We start from the raw sequence: 25,058 nt of genomic DNA on the forward strand, positions 1-25,058 counted from the left end.
TTTTTTTTTTTTTTTTTTTTTTTTTTTTTTTTGCCTCTGGCTTTTTTCCTCTCTTGTACAATGTGTATTTTTTTCCAAATGCGCTTTCCCACAGCATTTTTTATTATACTGACAAGAACAGCAACACCTCTGTAGACTGTCCTACAGCAAAGGCATGACAGAATAAATGATCATAAGTCATCTTACATGATTTCTGTGTTTCCAGTCCTTCAGTTCCTCTCACCAAGGGGTAAGGGTCCTGGAAAACTGCTGCCCCATGGCATTTGAGACCTAAACCAGATGCTGACAGAACATGTGTAACTGCTGCCATGTGAACCCAAATCCCAAGAATATGATAGGATGGCCAGTGGAAGCCATCAAGGATTGCTTGACCACCTGTTGCTTGAATTTTGTTCAGTTATGCATGTTCAGCTGCTTATTCTACATGTTCAAACTGCTGCTGGGAGAGGTTAACTTTTTTAGTCACAGAATTCTGACACTACATATGTCTTGTAGAAAGATACAAAGCTGCAGTTTGGAAGGCTTAAACTCCCCATATCTCAGTTTCCTATGTATAAAGTAGGAGTAAATGCATTTATTTGCTCTCTACCTCTTTGGTGTAATTTGTCCTGGTAGTCCTTGGGACAGAAAGTTCAGCTGAAGCTTTTGCTAACACTTTAGATATGTTCTCACAAAAAGTCACATTAGCTCATGAGGGAGCATAGCCCTTTGCTACATCACATTGCCTTTCTTTTACGCACGTATTCATGGTCTCTGCACCTGAAAGACCTGGAATGAAAGAACATCTGATAACGTGTCATCTGCATGTCATGTTACATGTTTACAAGTTCCTGTCTCACACTGCTGAAAGGACAGCTTCTGGTGCATGTGTTTAAGCTCAGTGCCATGGAGCACAAGGGGCTACATGACAATGCTTTGCTATAATGCACTTAGAGATGTATTCACATATGTCCAAGAGTAAGGGTAGTGTAAAAGATAAGCACACAGATGTAAAAGATAAGCACACAGATCAAGCAAAGACATGCAAGGAGAAGAACCAGTGGTTGGATAAGTCATTGGTGGTGTTTTCATCATAATTTATATATGTTTTGTAAATCAGGATTGTTACAGAGGTTTTTGAAAGTAAATGCCTCTATAAATATGTTTTTGATTGTTCACAATAGTTTTTTAAAATGCTTAAAACAGAGAAAGGACTTACATAGTACATGTGTACATGGATTTTTCCTACAAAGGTAAATGGTGAGATAGGTAGTACCAGCACACATGAGGACCTAGAGGTAGAAACCGGTAGAGGCAGAGTACTGATGTTACTAGGTTTACAGTTCTCCAAACCGTAGTGAAATAATTCTGCAAGTAGATACATGTCTAATGTGTAATATTAACTGAAATATGTAGCCAATCAGCAAATACAATCCATGTTTTATTCTCTAAAAATAGAAATATTTCTAGTGAAATATCCAATGGGAATGAAAAAAGCCAAAGATCATAAATTGAGACTTTCATCTACTAGACAGCTACTCCCTAGGGGTTACTGTCAGGCCAGCAATATGCCAGTGCTGTACAAAACAGTCCACTGCCTAAGTGGAAGGAAACACGAGTGACAAATTTGCTATTCAGCTGAGCTTGTTATTATGGAGGTCAGTCCTTGGCTGATGGGAGAAACAGACCTTGCCAGAAGTGCCAGCAGTGTATCTTAGTAGGGGAATGTATTAAATAAGCATCAGTGACAAGTATACTCAGAGAGAAGCAAATGTTTTGTCTTTTTTATTGACGAAATAAAATGGGTAATAATTATAAGAAATAGTGTTTAGTTTTTTGGTGCTATCTTTCCAACCGTTAAGGTCTATAAGTATTTTGGAGTATTTCTGAATTTTCAGCATGTCAAGCATTTTAGTAGAAACAAGCATTCTTATTTTTAATAAAGAGCAGGTCACATAGTACTCTGTAAGCTGTTGTGTGGATTCACTGCTCTGTTACCTGGTTGCCATCCCTGAAAAGAGTGTAAAATGGGAGATGTTATAGCATGAAAGAGAGAAGCATCAATTCTCTGAAGTGTGATTTTGACAAATCAAGTTACTGTCTCAGAAGCCCCTGCATACACCTGAGCAGAGAGCTGCAGAGCAATGCTAGTCATGGAGGTGTGCAACACGGAGCACATTCATCTCTGTAAGTGAAACTGCTGGTGGCAGGGAGAGTTTGCTAAAACCACTCTATTTTTGGACCCTGTGTTTCAGGTGGGATTCCATTTGTCCTCACTGGAGAGTTTTTCCAGCAGTCCCAGAGGCCGGCTGCGTTCATGATAGCTGGAACGGTCAACTGGCTCTCCAACTTCGCAGTGGGACTGCTCTTCCCTTTCATTCAGGTACTCAACATCCTTGACAACTGATACGCTGTGATATCACCAGTATAGTGTGACATACGATGTTTGAGTAGAATATTTGGGTAATAATAAACATCCGGTTACAGAAGTGGATGACATTCCCCCCATGTTTGTGATAGAGTTCAGTTGTGCTACTCTCATCTCCTTGTTTGAACTCATTGGAAAAAATTGTCCTGCAATGGAAAAAATATTGTAACTATGGCAAATTCCCCACAGAAGCCTTTAAACTATGCAGTCTGATGGCTGTGTCTGGGTTCACGACCACTGATGGTGATTGTCACCGCCTTTTTCTTCAGCATTTAGGATAGCTGTTGTCTGATTCACCCTATACTTTGAGAATCCGTATTAGTCTCATTGGGGAATAGATGCTCTGTGCACCTCCCTCCATAACCTCATGGTTCTGATTTTTTCAACTTCTTTTGTCAGACTTTCATCTTCTTTAGCTAGTTCCTTCTTACTGCAGCTTAGTTGCTGCATGGATTAATTTGTTCCTGTCCCAGCTTTCCCAGGCTCCTGTAAGCTTTGCTTTTAGTGGATTTCTTGGCTACACTAGTCACATGGAGGACAAAGGCCAGTTTCATCAAGAGCTGACTGACAACTGGTGCTTGTGTTTTAACAAGACAAGTTTATTTTCTAAAAAAAATTTTTTTCTAAATTTTATTTTCTAAAAAAAAATAAAAAATAACAATTGTAAAAAAATATTCAAACTTCAACATAGAATCCCCATTTTCCTGCTCTAATTCCCAAGAATGCTTCAACATTATTGATAATGTTGTTGTATGTTAATAAGATTTCAAATAGCTTCAAGTTCAAAAATGTGCTGAGGTTTTTTTCCTGATCATGAACCTCTCCTGAGGTTTGTCTGCACTCTCTGGAGCTCACACTGAAGCTGATTCTCCTCCTCAGGAGCTGAAACACAGCTGACCAGCCCTCTGACTGACCACGTCCAAACTCTTAAAAGAGCTCTCCTGGTAGCCCCACTGGTAACAATTTAAGAGTGAAGCTTACAACTACAGAGGAAAATAAAAAGTCCTAAGGTTAGGGTTTTTTCCCAATACAGTGAAGAAAATAATAGGGGCAGAGGAAGGGCACAGGGAGGAGCAGACCTTTCGGGCTACTTGCAGTTCCTCACATCCAGGAGAGAGATTTTGGATTGGTTTTTAAATCATTGTAGAGGAAGAGATTTGAGTAACAAGAGCTATTGGTGTTTGTGCCTTTTTGCAGCTGAAAATTATATGATACTGAAATATCATATGCCTAACGGTATTTCCAGATACTCTAAAACTGTATTATACTCTAAGATTTTATATATTCATTTTCATTTGACAAGTAGAACTGCTTTTACGAAGTAGTACTTTTTTAAATTATCTGTATGAAATTGTTTATGGGAAAACTTGAAAACCTTATAAAGTCTGACCCTTGATCTAAGTTTGACATTAATTTAAAATTTCATATAAAAGGAAAAAGTCTCTTAATAGTTCTGATTACTTGGATCACTGTCAAAGGTCAACAAGGCTATAAAGGCTTCCAAACTCTTTCCAAAACTTTCCAAGCTCTGCACTCTTACTAATTGCAATTATTAGCTAACTATTAATTAACTGCAATTAAACTACTCAGAACTATAGTCTTAAGAGCTTCTTTTCATGCTTTCTGAAATCCATGAGTGTTTGCCACCAGTTTCATGGTGAAGGCCTTTCCAGCTTTGACATTTAAGGTGAGACTTTGAAAAGAAGCTAGAGATGTAAATCCTTTTACACTGAGGTCATTAGAACATCTACTGGATGATAGAAATACTTAGACAATTCCCTCGTGTTTTTGAAAACCTAACCTCAGTCATCATCATTAGTATAGTCAAGGAGGCAGCCACAATCTCATCCAGCAAGTGATTGCTTCTGTGTGGTTTAATAACTTTTCCTTCCAGAAGATGAGGACTGACTATGTTAAGCAGTGTTAGACATTGCCTGCCAGCCCAGCTGGCCACACAATAGTGGTCCCACCACCTGCCTCTGTGGGAGCTGGACAAGAATTCAAGGTCTCAAATCTAGGGGTATTTAATCAGAATACTTTTATTTGTTTGTGGTGTTTTTTTTTAATTATCCAGAGACATTTAGAGAATAGTCACATTCCTCCAAAATTGCAGTTTCTGCCTTGTGCTGAGGAGTACCCCGAGTTCTGGTTGGCTGTCAGGTTTGAATTTATGCCACTCCGGGCAATCCCTTCTTGTCCTGCTGGTCCTACCTGACAGATCACCTGGTGGGAACTGTTTAAAAAATAAATTCACATGAAAAGGATACTATATTCTCTAATTTTTCATGTGCATATTAAAGTTTTTGAGTAATTTAAAATGCATCCAAATGAAGTAGCCTTGGGGAATTTATCATTATGTGTCATAAAAATATCCTGTTTTGTGATTACAAAATTAATCAGTTCATTTTTAATGAAGGTAAATTGTATTTCCAGCTTGAGAGGTTTTTCTGGTTTTGTTTTTTTGGTCTTTAAAACATGAAAAAGAGAAAAACTTTAGAGTTTGCACCTAAAGATAAAAGCAGTATTACTCAGACTTTGATTTTTAAAGCTTTTTCACAAGATCAAACTAGAACATCTTCTCTTTCCTGAGCTTTCCCTTTTTTCCTATTTCAGTCAACCTTATTCTCAAAATTCAGTTTATGAGTCACCTGTTTCTTTACAGAAAGGCAATATCCTCTTCTTAGCTCATTTTATAAATCTAAACCAGGAAAATAAATCTTTAAAATTCCTTCACAGAATGAACGCCTAATCCTGTTTAAGTATTTAAATACTAACCTAATTGCTTGAGAAACAGCAGCTATTTTTTTTTTTTGATCATTGGTGTCCTTCCACAAAATTATCAAAAATGTTTGGGAAACAAATATGTTAACTTTAGAGTTACTAAAAAAATCAACCAGTAGTTAGTTCTCCAAATGTCACCAATTAACTAATTTGAATGCCTAGATTTTTGCCCTTCAACCATCTGTAGATAGATATAATAAAACTGTGCCTTGAGTCATACAATAAAATGTACAGATAAGACTGAAAAGCTAGTATACAAATCAATTTTTGTCAAATTAAAAAAAAGAATAAAAAAAATTAAATGTAGCAACTTTTCCAGCCCTCACCACTATACCTATTTGAGGTGCTGAGGTGTGAACAGGGACACTTGGTAAATCAAAAATTAGAACCTATGTATATAGGTGCAATGAGCTGAAGCAGGCAGAGGGGACAACAAACTACCTCAGCAGAAAAAGATAATCTAAAATCTGGAAAACCTCTGGTGCAGCAGAACAGCTTTGTCTTAAGCTTGTACTCTTCATTAACAGTAAGTTTGCAGGGACGGATTTCTGTAATCCAACGGTGTAGCGAGATCATAAATTGCATGTTATCTGGAAAGAGGTTCTGTTCAACTTTTGTAATGCGTTGTGTAAATACAAAGAATTACTTAACAGTAATAATTAACAAATAATTTCACATGTTATTTTCATTACATGTTGATGCATTCTTACCTCATATTCCAGGTTGTTCCATTAGATTGTTAGTCATTATACTTGTTTCTGGAGGCCCTCTTGTACTTCTGCTCAATATCGTCCTTATTTTTATACTTGAGATTTTCCTTCTCATGCCTCAAGAGTCATTTCCTCAGCAAGATTGTGTTTTGGTTTTCCTTATTATATCCTTATAGTGTAATAATATCCCTTGACTTTTTTATTATGCAGTATAAGAACCTGAATAACAAGGGTGTTCACAGAAGCCTGTGCATACATTCCCTCAGCCAAGCAATTTTAAGCTTTTTCAAATACATCAGATGTTTAAATTAACTACAGTGCCCCTGTATTAAGGTAAATGGCTAAAGTTCCCCTCAAAGATGAGAAAATGAAGTTTAGGCTATCAGAAGGTTAGATGTGAGAAAAAAATGCTCTTAATGAGAAGCAACCCACTTCAGGTATAAAATATATAGGATATATATAAAAGGATCTATATAAAAGGATCTATATAACGGATATATAGAAAATATAAAAGAATCTGGTAACTTTTTTATGAGGAGATAGTGAATGTGTGAGGGTCGTGATTGAAATTGCAGTTCGTGTCTGAAAATGTGTCTATTTTTTACTTAGAAAATACGTTTCACACATTATACTTTAGTGCTCTGTCCTTCATTGTCCTGCACTTTCAGCAGAACCTTAAATTATATCTGGAACTGGATTATATCAATTCATAGCAAAGTCAAGTTGAATGTCTACATGAATAACAGTTTTGCCGCTGATAATTTTTGTAAGACATCTAACCATTATCATTTGACCTCATAACTTCAATATCCTGTTTGACCCCATCTCATGATTCTAATCTTCATGGCAACTTCTAAATGCATTGCCAGTGCCAAGGGGCTGTGACACTGCAAGTGGAGAATTTAGAATCACATTTGGCATTTGCCAGAAGTTCTGTTTTAAAAATATTAATGTGTTAAGTTTGTTAAACTAATGCAGAATTTGTTGATTTGCTCATTAATTTTGCTATATCAGCCCTAGAATATCTATTTTGATGTTTCCAGTATCACAGTCCTGCTTAGAATTTAACCTTTGCTACAGAATGTGTTAAGTCTGTAAGCAGCCATCATTAAATAGCACGTCATGATGTTCCTCTCAACTACTTTTAGATTTTTCCGGACTATGGTGTTCACAGCATGTAAGCTATTAGCAGGAAGACTGTTCCCAGCTAGATGACTTTAAAAGTGACAAATTACTGGGTTCTTAAAATCAAAATCAGAAATCTGATAATTTCAATGTTAGGTTCTTTTATTTGTTGTAGTTTACTTTTTAGCTTGAAAAAAAAAAAGAGCTCTTTTGTTCATTCATTCTGGACACTTAAAGTTAGTTCATAATAGTAAAAATTAAGTATTCTTTACAATTTTATTTAAAGGGAGGGGGAGGAAATGCCTGTACATTCTGCTTAATGTGCATAGCAGCCCCACACAAGCTGGGAATATGTTTGTTAACCTTTTCTTTGTGAAAACGTGGCAAAGCTGCACCTACTTATTCATACACTTTGCTTATGCAGCTACATCTAATCCTCCTTAAAATCAGGGTTGATTGCTTGCCATGTCTGTATTCTGATTTGAAAGAGTTGCCCAACTCCTCCACCTTTGATTCTTTTTTGTGGTAATGGTATGTGTGCCTTAGGTAAATCATTTCTTGGTTTCCCTTTTTTGTTGTTTTTGTTGTTTTGTTTTGTTTTGTTGTTGTTGTTTTTGGTTTTTTTTTTGACAAATGCAAAGCCTTGATAAGCTGCAGAAAAGAGAAGATAGAAGGTAAAAGTGAGTAGTTCAGGATTCATCTGGCTGGACAATTGAAGAAAGGCTATGTTTTAAATGGTCTCCTTAGAAAGCTGGGATGAAAATAGAAAGTGAAGCATTTAATAGTTTATGCTTAAATATTAAATATCCTGCATAGCAATAGCCCTCATCAGCCTTGAAAAACCCAATGTAAATCCTGCTTTGAAGAGGTTTTATTAGCCTGCTGAGTAAGTAGGTGCTTCCCTCAGGAAGTTTTATCAGTAAGTGTGTCTGCTGTTCTCTTGCTCTCCCCTACGCACCTGGGAGGGCAGGTGACCTTCAGTAACCCACAGGAAGCCTGGCCTTTCAAAGATCTTCACCTGTATATCTGACCTTGGCTCTGAGTGGATATCTATCAAGAGACAGAGCTGTTGTTATTTAGGAAACCACCTGAAACTTCAGGCACCTTTGAACCTTGGATGTTCCTGCAGGAGGTCATGCTTAAGGAAATGTTAGGGGAAAACAGCTGCAAAGCACAGACTGTTGTAGTGCTTTGTTCTGTCTTCCTTCTGACCTTGGGGTTTCTCACAGTGCATGTAAAATCCTGGCTTCAGGTCTTGCTAAGAAAATGTGTTCCTAGCTCTGGCAAACCTGTGTGGTGTTGGGGGAGGAGAAGCAGCTTTGTGAAGGTGGCAGCACGTTCTGAACTCGAACAGAACAGGTTGTCTGAAGAGACTTGCCTGAGTGGATGTGGCAGGGGGACACAGACGAGGCTGGCTCAGTGCTCCCTCTCGCTTGGCCAGGGCTGCTGCTGCTGCTGCTGCTGCTAGGAACTGAGTGTGAGGAAGTAACCTGTCCTTGTGTGAGAAAACAGAAGTAGCAGAAACCACATACTTCCCTTGAATTCATCGTGTGTTTAGTTAGAGCTTCCATTCAGAATTGGCTGGCCTTTGCTTCTTCCCCTGCCATTCCCTTCCTCTTTTAACTCTTGATGTGGTATATTTTTGTTAAGGAGTCAAGCTACTCTTCTGGTGGATACAAGTATGCAAGTTTTTGAACACTGAGGCTTCAACTCCATATAGTTAGTGAAATGTCTCAAAGCACAGAAACAGTATTCACCTTTTAAATTTTATCATACACATTGTCATTATTCTTGTATCATTGACAATGCACATGTCAGAAAAGAATCTTGAGACCATGTCCATTGGCCCAAATACACAGAATTGCAGCTTGGTCACGGAAGACTTTAATTGAAGTTCTTCCTCAGTTTTTTTACTCCCAGCCCAAGATCTGTAAAACTGGTGTTTTAGTTCCAGAGTAGCAGCAGCACAGTCTCATCTCTACAAAGCTGGAAGGAGTAAAATAACAAAGAGAGACTATGGATTAATTAGGAGACTACGGAGACCACAGATGTCAAAGAGCAAATGAGGGATACAGGTTTCATGGGCATAATATGAATAATATCTAATATAACATAAAGAAGAGAAAGTATAGTCATTTCATGGAACAAAGACAGATCCATTTTCCTGTCAGATCTGTGTATCAGTACCTTTTCTGTAGTAGCCATTGTTCAATAACTTCCATCACATTATCTTACCTTCTGAACCCCCTGATGGGCACATCCAATATGCTTTGGCTAATCTTCTACTTGTTCCAACCCCTCAGGTCTTTCCTCCAGCACCAGGTAATTCAAAATATATCAGAAGTAGATAAAAATGAATTAAATGTCTAGGCTGAGCTGTATCCCACCCACGTCCCTCTAAGGGTTTTTACTGAGTTAGGATTTGTGATTTAACATTTTCCTTCCACTTTATCCTGTACTTCTGTCCTACCTCCTTTATCAGTGTGCAGTGCAGGTAGAAGGTTTTGTGCTTATAACAGGGTTTAATTAACATGTGATGTTCTTCTGTGCTAAATGCAGGTTTGGGTGATACGAGTTGAACTCTGAATGAGTTACAAAAGTTTTATGAATACGAGTGATTTCCTTACCTGTGAGTGTAAAATAATAACCAGCTTTAAGGGAATATTGTGATTGAAGACTGGCTGGCGAGAAAAGGGCTTTTTGTGGTCACCCTGCAGTCTTGCTATTTGGGAATTACGGCTTCATTGGGCAAATCCTGCGGGACACAAGTGCAAACTCTTGTATAAATCCTATAATCCCCACTTGTAGGATTTAAAACAAAATCTATTTATTATCTTATTTTCTGTAGAACTTGATTTAATAGTTCTTGAGGGCTACTTCATCAGAGATTGCAGAAAATTAAGGAGAGTATATTTATTACCAGTAAATGTAAATATAATATGTAAAATAATTGCAAATAAATCATGCATTTATGAGATCATTCAGTTCAATTAGAAATGATTTACAGAGACATGAATCAAAGAAGATAATATACACTAATTTTTTTAGATAATGGACAGCAAAGAAATAAAGAGAGATAAGAAAGGTGGGACAAAGTTGTAGCTGCACCACTAAGAGATGCAAATAACTTATTGCATTTATTTGCCAGGCATTAATTTGTTTGAGACATTAATTGTTCGTTATCATATTGGAGAATATTTAATTCAGTGAAATTTTAAAAAGTGAAAAACATGATTCTGGATTGAAACTCTACCATCCAGCTGAACTACAATTATAGATGCAGAAAATCCAGATGTAAAATTTGAATTTTTAGCGTGACAGGATGATTTATGAGGCACTGCGAAATTATTTTTTCCTGTCTACTATATCCATTTGCTTCTGCCTCTGTATAAGCTTGAAAGTTCTATCTGTTCCCATGCCAGAATATTTTCCCCCCACATCACCCATGCTGTTTGACTTGTGATTGTCAGGTTGCTCAGAACTTCATGCTTCTAGAATTTAACGAAAAAGTACTGATGATCTCAAGAGTCCATAGACAACATCAGAGAGTGCACTTTCCAGCTTTTCCTATTACAGGCAGGATTTGAAAGGCTGAACTAAGTAATGAATTATCCACAGAAATAGAAAACACTGACTAGGCAGGCTGGCAAACAGCCATAGTATTAAAAAGCAGCTGCAGGAAAGGTTTTTTTCATTTTTATTTTCTTGTTCCACGCTGGAATTGATGTTCTTCTAGCACACCATGTATAATGTATACTGAGCGAGTGAAACATAAAAGCAATGCTGGGAATTGCATACACCTTGAGCACCCAAAGCAGGGAGCTAAACCAGCCTGCAGTGTAGGACTGGAGTAACCAAAATGATGGGTGTGTTACAAAGATATGCAAAATCAGGGTTGCATCATTGCCTAGTTCTGTCTTAATTGTTTCAGTTACATACCTCTAATGGTATCTATAAATATGTAAGTTTAGGAAGCCACATCTGCTTCCCCTGTCCTGACTGATTTTCCCTGGGATAACCTCAGCCTTGCGACACCTGAGTTGATGTGCAAGGAATCTGGGTCTCCTTGGGTTTGCTGTTCATGACTTCATACAAGGCGCCACAGAAAGGTCACCTTATTTTTGGAGCTGGAGACACCCCTTCTGGTTTCATTCAGCCTTGTTAATAAAAGTCAAATGGATTTTTGGTTTCAGGACACAGAGTGTAAATCTATAGAGGAGGAAGGGAGGTTTCCTCAAAGACTGGCAGTGGCTTCCCTTGGAACCACAATACCAAACCTCTTCCAAGTTCAACAAAGCACAGCTGGCAATGTTGTAATTATGAAATGTTTCTTTCACAACTGTACTGTTGAAAGGTAACTGAAATCTGTTAAATGATTTAATAATCACCAGGCAAGAAATACTTATGTTTCAGTGAAGTACAACTCATATTATGTCGATGTAGCCTTTATAATCTATTTATAAATTATTTCTTTGTGCCTACACTCTTTATTTTTGCAGTGAAGTAAACCCAAAACCATTAAAATATGGTCTGTACTTTGTTCTCACTTAATTCTTACACTTTCTAGCATGAAAGTAAATGCATTTTATAGATTTCTTTTTCCCTGCTGTAAGCTCTCATAACCTTATGAGTGATACAAATGTCTGCCATTTGGGGCTTTTATCTCGTTCATTTTGCAAATCTCAAAGTCTGTAACTCCAGTGACGAAGGTGCCCCTGGCAATGGCAGTTTTTCCACGGGTTGTGTGCAGGTGCCCAATACTGCAGAAGCATGCCGCAGTTTTTGTACCTAGGAACTGCAAGGAGCCATGCAGAACAACCCAGGGAAACATCTGCCTCGATTCCACAAATGCCACAGCAGTTCCAGGCTCAGCTGAGCACACTGCAGGAGCCCTGCTGCCACCTGCTCTCCCTGCACCCGCAGTGCCTGAGCTCACTCTGGTGTCTCCCAGCACCACCCGGATTTCAGCTGTGCACACCTTTGCCAGGAACCTGCTTTTCTGTCGACAGGCCACAGGCAGTGTTGGAACAACCAACAATTCCTGCATTTTTATGAACTTCTCAACATGCTTGACTTGCAAGGAGTGCCAGCATGTACTGTGCTTCATTTAAAATTGCTCCATAAGCCCCATTTTTTCTTTCAAATCATTCCTGATGTTGTCTTTCTTCTGGATTTTTCCCCTTTTGTAACGACTATCTCCTTTGTTTTCTATTCACAGGCTGGTTTACAGACCTACTGCTTCCTAGTGTTTGCTGCCATCTGCTTTGCGGGAGCAGCCTACCTGTTTTTTGTCCTGCCTGAAACAAAAAATAAGACATTTCATGAGATCAGCCAGGCATTTGCCAAAAGGAATAAAGTAACTATAGAAATGCAAGAAATGAACCACTACGCAGCAGAGAGGAAATCAAGTGCAGAACAAGAATCAGACTTCACATCTTCAGTGGACAATGGGGAAACCAAAAAAGGGATTGTGTAAAATCAGAATGCTCTCTCGGGGGATGGGGGAAAACATGCTCTTTTCATTTATAGCAGTGCACAACTTGTATTTTCTATGTGGCATTATGAAATGCTTCCCTCTTGAACATGGTTAAAGTAAATATGGGTAAACTCATTAGCAGCTGGGGTGATGGTTGAGGCAATGAGAGGCAGGAGTGTAGAATCAACTGGCTTGGAAAAGACCTCTGAGATCATCAAGTCCAACCCTTGATCCCACATCACTGTGGTTACTAGACCACAGCACTAAGTGCATGTAGTAGCAGCAACTGATTAAATAAATAAGAGGCAGGGTTTTCTTGGCACCTGTGAAATTGGTGCTGTGGTGAGTGGGATGGGGAATATGGACTTGTAGAAGTGAGGTGGCGGTGGGGAGCCAGGGTTTTGAGCAGCAGCTGGGAGGTGTGTGCTGTAGCCAGGAAGAGGAGGAGGTACCAGGGAAAAGGGAAGAGATCCCAGTGGGGTTCTGCCAGGAATCAATGCAAGCAAAGCTGAAATGTTACCAGCATATATTTCTCCACGTTTCCCAAGATATCAATCAAGTTGCACATGAGAACTGAGGAACTGAAAGAAGACTCATGACACTTCCCTGACCTCCAGCTCCTTTTCCAGCTACTTTCACTTTCAGTTGTATTTTCTCCCACCTTACCACATACAGGCAGATCTGGGTCCAGATGAGTTTCCTTGTCTCTCTTGCAAATCCTAATCGACTAATGATAGTTGCCTCTACTTTCTGGGTTTGCTGGCACTGCATGTCTCTGAAGATACATACTTAAATAATTTTATTATTTTTAAGGATAGACTCAGAAGCTTTACTATGAAAACTAAAAACTAAACCTCATGATGAAGTGAGAAAACTCTGATGGTATGTGTAGGGCATAGTATTAAAACAAAAAATCAAACATGCAGTGTTCCGAGGGTTGGGGGTTTTTGATTTTTTTTCTGTTTGTTTGGGTTTTGTTTGCTTTTTTTTGTTTGTTTGTTTTTCTTTTCTTTTTAAACTCCTTTTAATACAAGTCTTAGGAGCCAAAATTTCTTGGAGACCTGTTAGTTCTTAACACTCAGACCTCTCCAAAGGAATTTGGGTGCCTATTTCTTATTTAAATACTAATTTTTATTTGGGCATTAAATTCTGAAGCTCCAGGCCTAGCTCACATTAATAAGTTTCTAAGCTGTTTAATGCTTTTTAAAACTGCTTAATTTCATGACAGCAAAACTCATCAGGCTCTCAGTGGTTATGTGAAACATTTGTGGGATTTTTTTTAAATGAGCCTCATCTTTGCAGTTTGTAATTTTGATTCAAGTTTTTCTTGATCCTTCTAGGTACCTGGATGCTGAGGGGTAATGAGCACTTTCAAAATAAATAGTTGTTTTATATGAAAAGTCAGTAAGTCTTAGAGATGTTCTCAGGTAGGAGTAAGACACAAGAAGAAAGTGCAGCATGTAGGCAGAGCCAACTGCTTCCACAAGTTATATTTACTAATCCAGAAATTCATGTGTTTGGAGCATTTTTGTGAGAACATCTGCATATGTATTCATATGTATACCTATACGAATATATACATATATATATATATATTCCACCTGTAGACATATTTTAATAACTAATGGCTTAATATTAGTGGCTTTGAAGTGAAGGAGGGCAGATAGAGATTGGATATTAGGAAGTAATTCTTCATTGTGAGGGTGGTGAGGCACTGGAAGAGGTTGCCTGGAAACACTGTGGATGCTCCATCCCTGGAAGTGTTCAAGGCCAGATTGAATGGGCTTTTAGCAACCTGATCTGGTGGAAGGTGTCCGTGCCCATTGTGGGGAGTTGGAACTAGATGACCTGTAAGGTGCCTTCCAACCCAGGCCATTCTATGATTCCATGATTTATATTTATATACATATATATATATTTATACACAAACAAATGGAGAATTGTTTTCCAGTACCTAGGTTTTTTTTCATATTTCCCCAAGTGATAAGCTGGTTTTTGTTTTGTTCTACACTGTAAATTACATTGTAAATTAAAATCAGAAATCCTAATGTTCAGCTGTTACTACTGAGTTATGTATATAGTTTTATACTGTGATTTATTTGTATGTGGCATATTTACTGCACACATTATAAGCTGACCTAATAGGGCAATTTTACTACTAGGTAATAGAAAAAAAAATTATGTGAGCCTTTGTGCCAGAATTTATGCTTTTTTACTGGGATAAGGGGACAGCAGTAAGAAAATCAAAATATATATGAGAAAGAGAATTAGGAATGAAAAAATAAAATTTACGGGTTTGGTGCTACTATTAAGAGAGAGAGTGAATCACAATTATACCATTCATAGATAGAAGTGAATCAAATACTGAGGAGAAAACTGAAGAAAAATAGGGTTTTAATAAGCACTTACAAAATTTTATATATAGCAAATGAAAATATCTTTCAGTGCCTCTAGTTTCCTATTCCATGAGTTATATCAGTCTTGCTAAGTGAATGGCTGTGTAAGAAGTAAGCGTGAATGCCACCCCTCCAGACAATTTTAGGAAGAAATTCTTCCTTTTCTGCCTACAGCGTGAGACTGGCAAATTTGGACCCTCTCATTCAGACTGAGAATTACCTTACACTGCAGTTAGAGCTACTAACACGGTATGATGTGATCTGGTTTGGCTCAAGGTGGCAAGATTGGAAACCATTATTAATAGAATTAGAAGAATTTAGCACTTAGTGCTGTTCATTAATGTTCATTATAGACATTTTTAAAAATTGATAACTTTAATTAAAATAACTTTAATTAAACCTGATATGGCCATTTTATGGGACTTCTGCAACAAAATAAAATCATTTTACGGTTGCTTACAGTTGCATTTGGGGCCTAGGTCTGAATGTGTGGGTAGAGATGGCTCAATAGAATTTCCTATTATACAGCTCAGGGGGCTCATACAACATTAAAAACAAGGGGTCCTGTTTTTCTCTTCTACCATCCCATTTGCCCATCTCTTCCCCTGCCTGAGATGGGCACATCCTTCCTGTGTGGCTGCAAAGAAAGCTGCTACAGACTGAATGAGCCAAGGGATGGTGGTTCCACATCTCGTCAGCAGTTTGTTGCCACCCCAGGTACAAGTTAAAAGCAATTTCAGTCTCCAGACTGAGCTGGTGCTTTGCTCACTGGCCAGGGAAGGTGGCTGCAGTGTCATCTGCCTTGTGTTGTGGAAGTTTCAGATGTGCCAGTACTGCAATAACTTTCTCATCTCTGACCCTGATGAGAGTTTCGTGTTGTTCTTCAAGTTGTTCCATAAAGTTTTTTTCCACTGTTGTGCTGCTATAGTTTCTCCAGCAATGAGAGGATAAAATGGAAAATATCAGCAATTTATAATTTGTTTTTTCTTGTTGAATGTGTCAAATTGTCTATAGCCTGTGTGTTTGTCAGCGAGTGTTGTGTGGTGCCATATTTTCTCGTCCTGTCTGCGACATTGGGATGAGGTACTGCAAGGTGGTGTTTGTACGAGTAGCACAAGTGTGGGTGATCAACTATGTCCATGCACAATGATCACAAAATAAACCTCTGTAATTAAAGTAAAATGATGTAGATTTTGTTCTGGGTAAATCTGTACCTCTAGAGCTGCACATGCAATCAGTTCCCTGGGGTTTTGTGTGTCACAGTACAAGACTGTTCCATCCTGGAGTGTGGATAACCCAAGTAATTGTGGAATCTACAGTTGGGTGGTTGGGAGCTAATGGGAAGAAAATCATCCCTGAGTCTGTATTATTTCTTTAAGCATTATTTACAGTTTGCTTCTCAAATCAGATTCCACACTTCATTCCCAGGTATATTTATACTGGGCTTTAAACATCAGTGCGAGGAAAATTATTAAAACTGCTTAGTGGTAGTAACAGTTGTTTATAAGAATTGTTGAATCTGGTGAGGCTTTTTGTAGAAAGTTGTCCTTTGCAATGTATAAATTTGGGTTGCTAAAGGTCTATCTTCTGATGAGAAATTCAGTCAAACGACTATTTCTGCTACATGGTTATGCAAAACCTGAAATCTGAAATATGTATAGAAAGTTGAATTTCATACTTCAGTTTTTTAAGCCAATTTTCACTCCACAAGGATCTGATTTCTAGTGGGGGAAGATGTGAGTAATAATCCATATGGGATAATTTTCATCTTCAGAGTAAAAGGAAAAAAAAAAGTAAAAAGCCCCCCCACTAAATCTAACTCTTTGAAATTTGCTTTCTTTCATTTGACTTTTTATGTGGTTTTCCTTACAGATATCACCATATATACTACTGGAACTGCCATCACCTCATAGAGTAGGAAGAACAAATCCAAGTAAAGCATTCTTAGGACACATATGCGGACTTTTCAGTATAACTCTGGTAAACAGAGTTCAGATACAAACTAAAAATCTGAAATTCATAGACCCAGACCGAAGCAGGTTTGTTAATATAAATATTCATGCTGTTAAAGCATTCAGGTTTGAGTCTACACTTATTTGTGTCTGCAAATGGTTTTATTTGAAAGTAAACCCTGTGAAAAGGTGAATTTCAAGGTAAACACTTGGTACTTGGACTCCTAATCAAGTTATCGCAGCTCAGTAAGCAATCATGCACAACCTGAGTCACTACAGCCCTCTTCCTTGCAGGCTAAGCTGCATTAACCTTGCTTTTTCCATGACCTAAGAGGAACACAGGCAGGGGATGGTCACGCTCTTTCTTAAGACATTCTCTCTAAAGCTTCACTACTGTTAAATTCTTTTAAACCTTGGATTTTGAGTTAAAAATACTGAAGAAAGCTTTCAGGAGACACATATGCAGTGATTAGTGAAGTCCATAGAAATCTTCTCCAGTGGTTTCAACTGCACAAATATACCCAAGAAAGACATGACATACTTACAGGAGTTCTAAGCTTGGGAAACCCAGCACATCTTCATCTTCTTTAGTAGTAAACTGATGGCTTGTTTCCTCAATCTGGGAAATTATATTATTATTCAGATGCTGTAAAAGCACTGATCTGATTCTTTTCTTCTGAATTTGGGAGCAGGTGGTTGGTTGGTTGAAGATTTGTTGTTGGTTTTTTTTATTTATTTAAGCGAGAACACTAGTAGTCTGGTTCTTACACTGAAGAAGAGTACCACGAGTGAGACTGCTGGAGCTGCTGGCTGTCTTAAGATGATTTACAAAAGCTAAAAATCAAAATATAACTCTGTCAGACCCCTGAAACACATTAGGAGCATGATCTTTAAAGGAAGGAGATAATTTGTCTGTTGCTATGTGAACTGCCATGCAGAGACATTGATTTTAGTTTCATTTTCTCTTCTTTCTCTTAGGGAAAAAAAAATCAGTCAAGCCAAATGCAATGCTCACCTCTACATTTGTTCCACCTTTTTTTCTGACTTGTTCCACCCAATTATATAAAAGTTTTTACAATTCACATTTGAAAACCAGAAAGCAATAGCTACTTAGCAAAAGCAAGCATGCCAAAGATTGAAAAAGTGATAAATACAATTTTCTCTACAAGCTGACATTTTCAAAGATGCATTCAAGAGTTAATTACTTAAATCCAAACTTCATATAATTTTGTCTCTTTGAATTAAACTCTACAGATCATGTACATGCATATGTGTACATATATATTTTTATGTTATCCCCTGGAAAAAGTTCAGCAGCTTTAGTTCTTAGAAATAAAAGAAATGGGACCATTTGGAAATTATGTCAAATTCTGAACTAAACAGGTCAGACACACTGGCACTCAGATGCTTCCATAAACAAATTTAGCTAAAGTTTTCATGATCTTAGATTTGGAAAAGTTGTCTAGCAAGGCTGTCCCCTTTTGGCCAGCCTTAGATTTTTCAGTTTGCACCTTTCTAAACTGTTAGGTAGAGACTACTATGCTCATTTACCTAAATTTATTTTGAGGCATCAAAGGAAAATATCAAAACTCTTTTCATTCCATTAGAGAACAATTTGTATTGAAGACCCTCAAGAAGTAGAATGTATTAGCATAGTGCTCAGTCTGGGCCAAGGCAAATATACTCCTCCAGTACCTAGTGATTTCTGCATCCAGTATTTTGTACACCAGAGTCTCTCAGCCTTTCAGTGGGGAGGTCTCATTGCCACCCCCTCCCTTCCTATCCCTCCTCTATGCCCACTTTCTCCCTGTGGCTGTACTTGGCCTCTCCAGCACACACCAGGATGAGATGTGCCAGCATATCTTTAGAAACAACATGTTCATCAACTGAGAAGTGAAACAGTATCAAGAGGCAGAAAGGAGAGGGTCACCTCTCAGCAGGATGAAAGGATGTGTAACACACACGTGCAACCTGTGGCCCTCTTGCAGACAGATACAGCTGCACTGTTAAACTTTTTCTGTAGATTTTAGAGGGGACATAAGTGCTGCAGCCACAAGCAAGGTGGAAGAAACAGAGTTTGTGACTGAGCACCTTCTGACAGAGGAAATCCATGCCTAAAAAATCATCCCAGTGACTTAGACATTGTTGCTGTTGATTTAATTAGTATAAAATACATAGGTAGGCATCTGAGGTATCACTGATATGCGGTTATCAATGATAAAAGCACTGCTCACTTTGCAACAGTAATCAAAGAAAACACAGGGCCAAAGGGATAGGAACATACAACACAAGTATTACAAGTCTTGTCCCCCTCTCTAAAAAGGGACTTAGGAGAAAGCAGATTATGATTATTTTAAGTTTTCTCATGGAATATGGAAGTCAAAAAAAGTTAAGATGAAACACAGCTGAGGAAAACAGGATGCAAGATGGATGGCTTGTTTTTACAGTACATGACAAAGGACTTATTCAATGAGCAATTAAAAATTAATTTTAAAGTAATAGAAAAATTCAGAAATGCAGAACCAAAGCAATGCAAAACCCTAATTCATTGGCTTAAATTAGAATTTAGGAAGTTTTGTAGAATTAGATATTTAAATTGATGGTAACTTTTACATTTAAGTTAGGCGCCAGAAATAAATAAAATAAAAGGTACACCTAATAAGATGTAAGAAATTTCTCTAAGGAGCTTAGTTGCCTATAATTGGACATTAGATGCTACTTTCATCTTGTTTTGAGATGTACAGATAATTTAGGGATACAAACAAATGCTTTGTCTGGATCATTGCTCAGCCCTGCTGTTACAGTTCTTGCGGGTTACAGTGAGCACTATTTGATGTCCCAAATACAACAGAAGTGGGAAAATCCCAACACTACCCAATAAATAAAAAAATCAGACTATAAGTCTCACATTGTTTCAAAAAACATTCCAAACACTAAGTTTTTGCCACACAAGGGAGCTTTCAAATTAAAATTGAAACATTATTCCTACTGATAATCGTTCAGAAATTGTGTGCTGAACTGTCTTTGGTCTTCCAGGGGCTTTGCTACATTTTATTAACTCAACTTTGCATGCTGTTACTTGGTACAAGTTTCAGCCTCTTCTCATTGTTCGCAGACTTGGCTAATAAGCATTAGAAATAAATTTTGGTAAGAAAGAAAATGGTAACAATTCAGCAATAGCAGTAGAGGAATCAGCCTGTCTGGCAAGCTTGTGTGTTTGCTATGAACCAGGACAGCTGCCTTTGATTATTTAAAAAGTCTAATTAATAGCTTTTCTAGATATTCTCAAACTATTTACTAAATGGGGTCAGCTTTACAATCCAAAGAGGAACTGGATTTCAAACAGAGTAGGTGATGTTGGCACGTGGGATGTAGGTGGTGCTGAAGAGATGATCATTCTGGAATTCAAAATCACTCACAGTTCTGACAATTTTTGTTTTAAATTTAGAAGTGACAGGAAAATTGTAACACATGATACAAGCTTTCACTGTCATTAAGTTACTGAATACTACTTTAAAAATCAGATTTTGCAGGCAAAGACATTTATTTTTTCTTTCAGATGAAAGATGTTGACAATACTTTCTTCTGGACACAATATTAGATCATGGATGCCTATTTGATGGCCATTTTTAATCAGTTATACCATGAAAACTTTCACCAGACCAACAGAAGAAAGGTCTTTCCTGCTCTACTTGACAAAGAGATGTCTTTTAGTTTGCTCACACTTCAGGACCAAAAGAAAAATGCCAAAAGAGTCAAATGTAAGAGCCATTCATTTCTGGAGCTCCAGAAAATAGTCCCTGGAGAACTTTTACCACTAAATATTGGACGTCAGATCTGAGGTAGGTAATGGTGGGCATTTTACCCTTCCCTTCCATCACAGGTCAGGCTTTCACTCAAAACTTTTACACAACATTGACTCTTCACATAAATGCCCGTAGCAGTGTGAAAATGCTTGGTTATCAGCATAAATCAGGGTTAGTCATAAAGCTAAAAATTAGCAGGACTGGGTCCTTGTTCAATTAACAGCAGATATTACCAATCTCCCGAGTCTGTGGTCCTATAGATTTATTATGGAGCTGACCAGAATACTCCTGCTGCCCCCTAAGAAGAGTGAAATTAAAATCATCTCTACAATTTTCTTTCTGCTTTAAGAGTCTGCTTGGTAAGAACTAGTACAACATTGGGATTGCCCTGGGTGTTTATCTGTAATATTTCATCTGGCCTACATGCACAATTTGACCAGCGTGAGATCTGCCCTCCTTACAACTGATGGGGCTGGACCAAGTTCCTGCCTCTTGTCACTGCTGGCAGCTGATCAGAGATCCAGTCCCTCTCCCTCAGCCTGGCAGAAGTGCCTAGTTCAGTCCTTTCACAGTTACTTGAAGGATAAAAACCTTACAACTTATTAAGATGGTACACGATAAATGCTTAATCTGCTCTATGACCTTTTGTGCTTCATATTTATGAAACTCAATAGTTGTTTTATTCTGGTAATTTTTGGTGTTCTCTTCATTTATGTGTGTGTCTTTCATAGCCAAAGAACTTCTGTCCTTGCCTCTTTCTAAGCTGCAGAAACCTGGGAGATCAGATTCTCTTGCATTATAACACCAAAAAATAACCCTGCAGGGTGTTTATTTAATAACTCACCAAATAACATCTTCACAACCCCTTTCAAAATCTATGCTTTGTTAACTGGATGTACTGGGGGCTATCAGAAAACAAGGATGAGGCAGCACAAGAACAAATGTCATAAAAGTCCACGAAGGTGCTGAAGATGGAATAGGGAAGAGTCCCTCTTCCTCCAGCTGCCACTGTCCTGCCAGGAGCCAGCTCACCTGCAGGACAGCTTTGGGGGCTGAGAAGTTCCTGCCACATGACAGGAGAAGGAGCAGCACCACTCCACCTTGCTGCATTTCACTTACATTTCCAACAGCTTCTCAGACAAAAAGCAAACTGTGAAGGGGATGTGAGAAGCAGAAATAGCAGCTAAACACCAGGCTCTGCCCAGCCAGGCTCTGCCAGCTGACCCTCTGACCTAAGGTGCATCCTTAGTACATTAGATTTAACACACAGCACAAAGTGCCTACAAACCTTTCTAGCCCAAGGAAAAACCACTGCTTGGAAAAAAATTATACATAATGCTCAAAAGTTTGTTTATCTTCAGGTATGACAGTCCTCTGACAATGACACAGCAATCAGTTTGGTTAGACCTTACTCGGTGGAGTAAATACAGTTCTGTCACTATAGTGAGTAATGCCTCTGCATCAGATGAATCCTGCTGGAAAACAGAAGGAAAAATATACATTAGACAGCTAGATATCAGTCAGTTATTCCTTGTATACACTCAGCAGAGTACAAAGAATGCCCATGGACTTCAAATGTCTCATGTTGTTATGATGGTAATTGCTTTTTTAAAATAATTATTAAAATCATATCATTTATCTTTCCAGATGTTTCTTCTGCAATATATTCAAATAATAGTTATGCACGGGGAAACATGCACCTCAGACTCAAGGGAAGTCTTGCTTCTGGGTCAACAGTGCAGCTTTGTGATTCATTTCCAAAATTACAAGTGCAGAGATCTTTTTATTCAAAACAGGGAATGTATACAGAAATGTCCTTTCAATGCAGTAATTGCTTTCAGATCTTACCAGATCCATTCCCAGAATAATGGAAATTATATGCACAGTACGGGAAGAATTATATATGTATTTTCATGGAGGGTTCTTTATACTTAGATTTTTATATATGTAACACAACTTATCCCCTACAACATTGGAAAAAAAATAAATTCCATATTCTAATAGCAGTAATCCAGTAAACTGTATCTCCTTGCACAAGTGGATTAGCTATCTTCATGACATTGCACAAACTGAAGCACTTGTCCAGACCAGTTCACAGATTTTTAAATTATGTATCTGTAAAGAGTTTAGTGATTTACTTTCTTTAGTTACAAAACAGAATTTCTATAAATCATCACTTGAATAGTTCTATTCCTCGAAATATAAATGCAACTGTGCACAATTAGTGAAGAGGGATTCCAGGTCTCTGCTGGTTTGTTTTTTTCTGCATTCATTCCCAGTTATTGATGCAAAGTTTGTAATAACTATCAGTGTACTCCTGCGTGAGATGTGTGTGCAAATCTAGGGTCAACTAACAACAGGCTGTGAAATAGAGCTCTTGCCAAACTGAGAGCAGCTTAAAAAGCCACTGAAACTAAGTTTTTGTGAGTTATTTTCAGTCTGGTCCTACACAGAGCATATTCAAAAATTCTCACACAGCTTAACTAACAGCTTTGAATGCCTCATGAATTTTTATGATCTTGTTAATACTGAAATAGTGAAGTTCTTTCTGTATTGCTTCGTTTATATTGGCAGTAGAATGGGGAGTTATATTAATCTATTGATGCCTGCATCTTTTTCTGTATTCCAGCACAGTGTTTATAGAAAAAAATTTGTGTGATATCGTAGATCCAGGGTCTTTGGGGTTTGACAGCTAAAGCCTAGGTTTACACAAGACTAGATGGCTCAGGTACAGTAAAACATTTTGTAATTTAGTCCTCCAAAGCAAAATACACTGTTTTTACACAAACTGGAATTGTTTTCCTTGTTTGAATTGGCCAAACAGCTTCACAGCTGCTCAGTGGGTGCTCTTAGCCTGCTTGCCTGGGTCAAAGTCCTGGCTCCTGATGAACGTTTTCAGAACTGCTAAGGATATGGAGGGGGAAAATACATTCATCACCCTACATGTTGACTCCATTTCAAAAGGACACCAAGCCACCGAGAACTTTTTCTTAGTCTCGGTTTCTTCTTTTAAGCACAATTCCCACAGTACCTTCACCTCTCACACAGTTCCAGCCCAGTCCTCATACTGTCCACCAATTACATTGTTTTCTGCTTTCTATCAGCTTTTGCATCATTGGTGCAAACAGTGTTTTTCAGGTCTGCAGTCCTGCAGGTTTTTGATGGGAATTGTGATTTACACATTTTCACTCAGTCTTCAAGCCCACCATGCATGTTTGAGTCACTACTCAGGGTTCATAACGAGGTGCAGTTCAGTCTTGCAGGTCACAAAACAAAGCTGCGCGAACGAGAAATGAAAGCAGTATACAGAGTTTGACAATCACAGAATTACCTATGTTGGAAAACACCTCTAAGATCACCAAGTCCCACCATTAATGCAGCACTGTCAGGTCCAACTCTTAACCATGTCCTTAAGTGTCACCTCTACATGTCTTTTAAATACCTCCAGGGATGATGACTCTACCACCTCCCTTAGCAGCCTCTTCCAATGCTTGACAACCCTTCAGAACAGCCTGCCCAGCATACTGGCTGTCTCATCTCATAGGTTTTGAGAAAGAAGGTTTTGTGGTGCTGGCAGAAGGTTTTGTGGTGCTGGCTTTCTTCTCTGAAGAAAGAATGAAAGAACCAGGGCTCAGCATAAAGAAATCCACCACATGGAGAAAAACCACATATATAAGATGTTGCTGCAGAAAGGGAAGGCATAAAATGTGCTCTTGCTGGATTCAGTAAGAACTAGTGGAGTTCAATTGCAATTTTTTTTTCTTTTTTTTTTTTATACCACTAAAGTCAGCATGACAATGAAGTAGATGTCTGTGGGAGCTGGGGAAGGTTTTTCTCTGGTTGTGCCAAAGAATATATTGTAGAAAGGTAATTAAGATGCAATTAATCCCTCTCTAACAAGGCACTAGAATTCTTCTATGGTTCTCCCACAGCCATATGCAATAGTATTCTAGTCTCACAGGTTCAAACTTCTGGACTTCAATCATTGGCAATGCGAAACAAGGCGGGATGAAGCCAACTGTACAAGACTATGAACAGCCAGAAACCACACAGTGAGCAGGAACATAATGGCGATTTCTCTTACTTTTTGAAGTGCCCTGAATCTCCCTGACCCTGACTGGGAGTGAGATGTGAACAGGCAACTCTCAAAGACACAGATCATACACAGGTGTTTCTAACTCCATGTGGAATAATCTGTGCTTCAGCTCCTTTCATCTTTCATCCTTTTCTCTTTTCCCACACTATAATCAAAGCCTTTCAGTGCAATTTTCTTAACTGACAGAATACAAGAGATAATTGCTGAATTTTTGAGTGACTTCACCCAGAAAAACCTCTCTCCTGATAATCCTGATAATATATTTGTCTCGAGCAGAAGCATGCTGTATTGATTATAGTTTTTTACATG

The 25,058-nt window shown here is 38.2% G+C and overlaps 1 protein-coding gene across 2 annotated transcripts in view; it reads left to right on the top strand.

Annotated features, from left to right (window-relative positions):
* The window catches only part of SLC2A9 (solute carrier family 2 member 9), an 86,921-nt gene extending 74,195 nt beyond the window's left edge, over window positions 1–12,726 (top strand). For both annotated transcript variants that reach the window (XM_027896167.1, XM_027896166.1), the window contains exons 11-12: window positions 2,235–2,362; window positions 12,242–12,726. In XM_027896167.1, the coding sequence (XP_027751968.1) occupies window positions 2,235–2,362; window positions 12,242–12,499 (386 nt within the window). In that variant the 3' untranslated portion in view covers window positions 12,500–12,726. The remainder of the gene's footprint in view (window positions 1–2,234; window positions 2,363–12,241) is intronic.
* Window positions 12,727–25,058: the final 12,332 nt, after the last annotated feature.

Source organism: Empidonax traillii, unplaced genomic scaffold (assembly GCF_003031625.1).
Source record: "Empidonax traillii isolate 1590-97213 ecotype Southwest subspecies unplaced genomic scaffold, ASM303162v1 scaffold483:size1218004, whole genome shotgun sequence".
Lineage (NCBI taxonomy): Eukaryota > Metazoa > Chordata > Aves > Passeriformes > Tyrannidae > Empidonax > Empidonax traillii.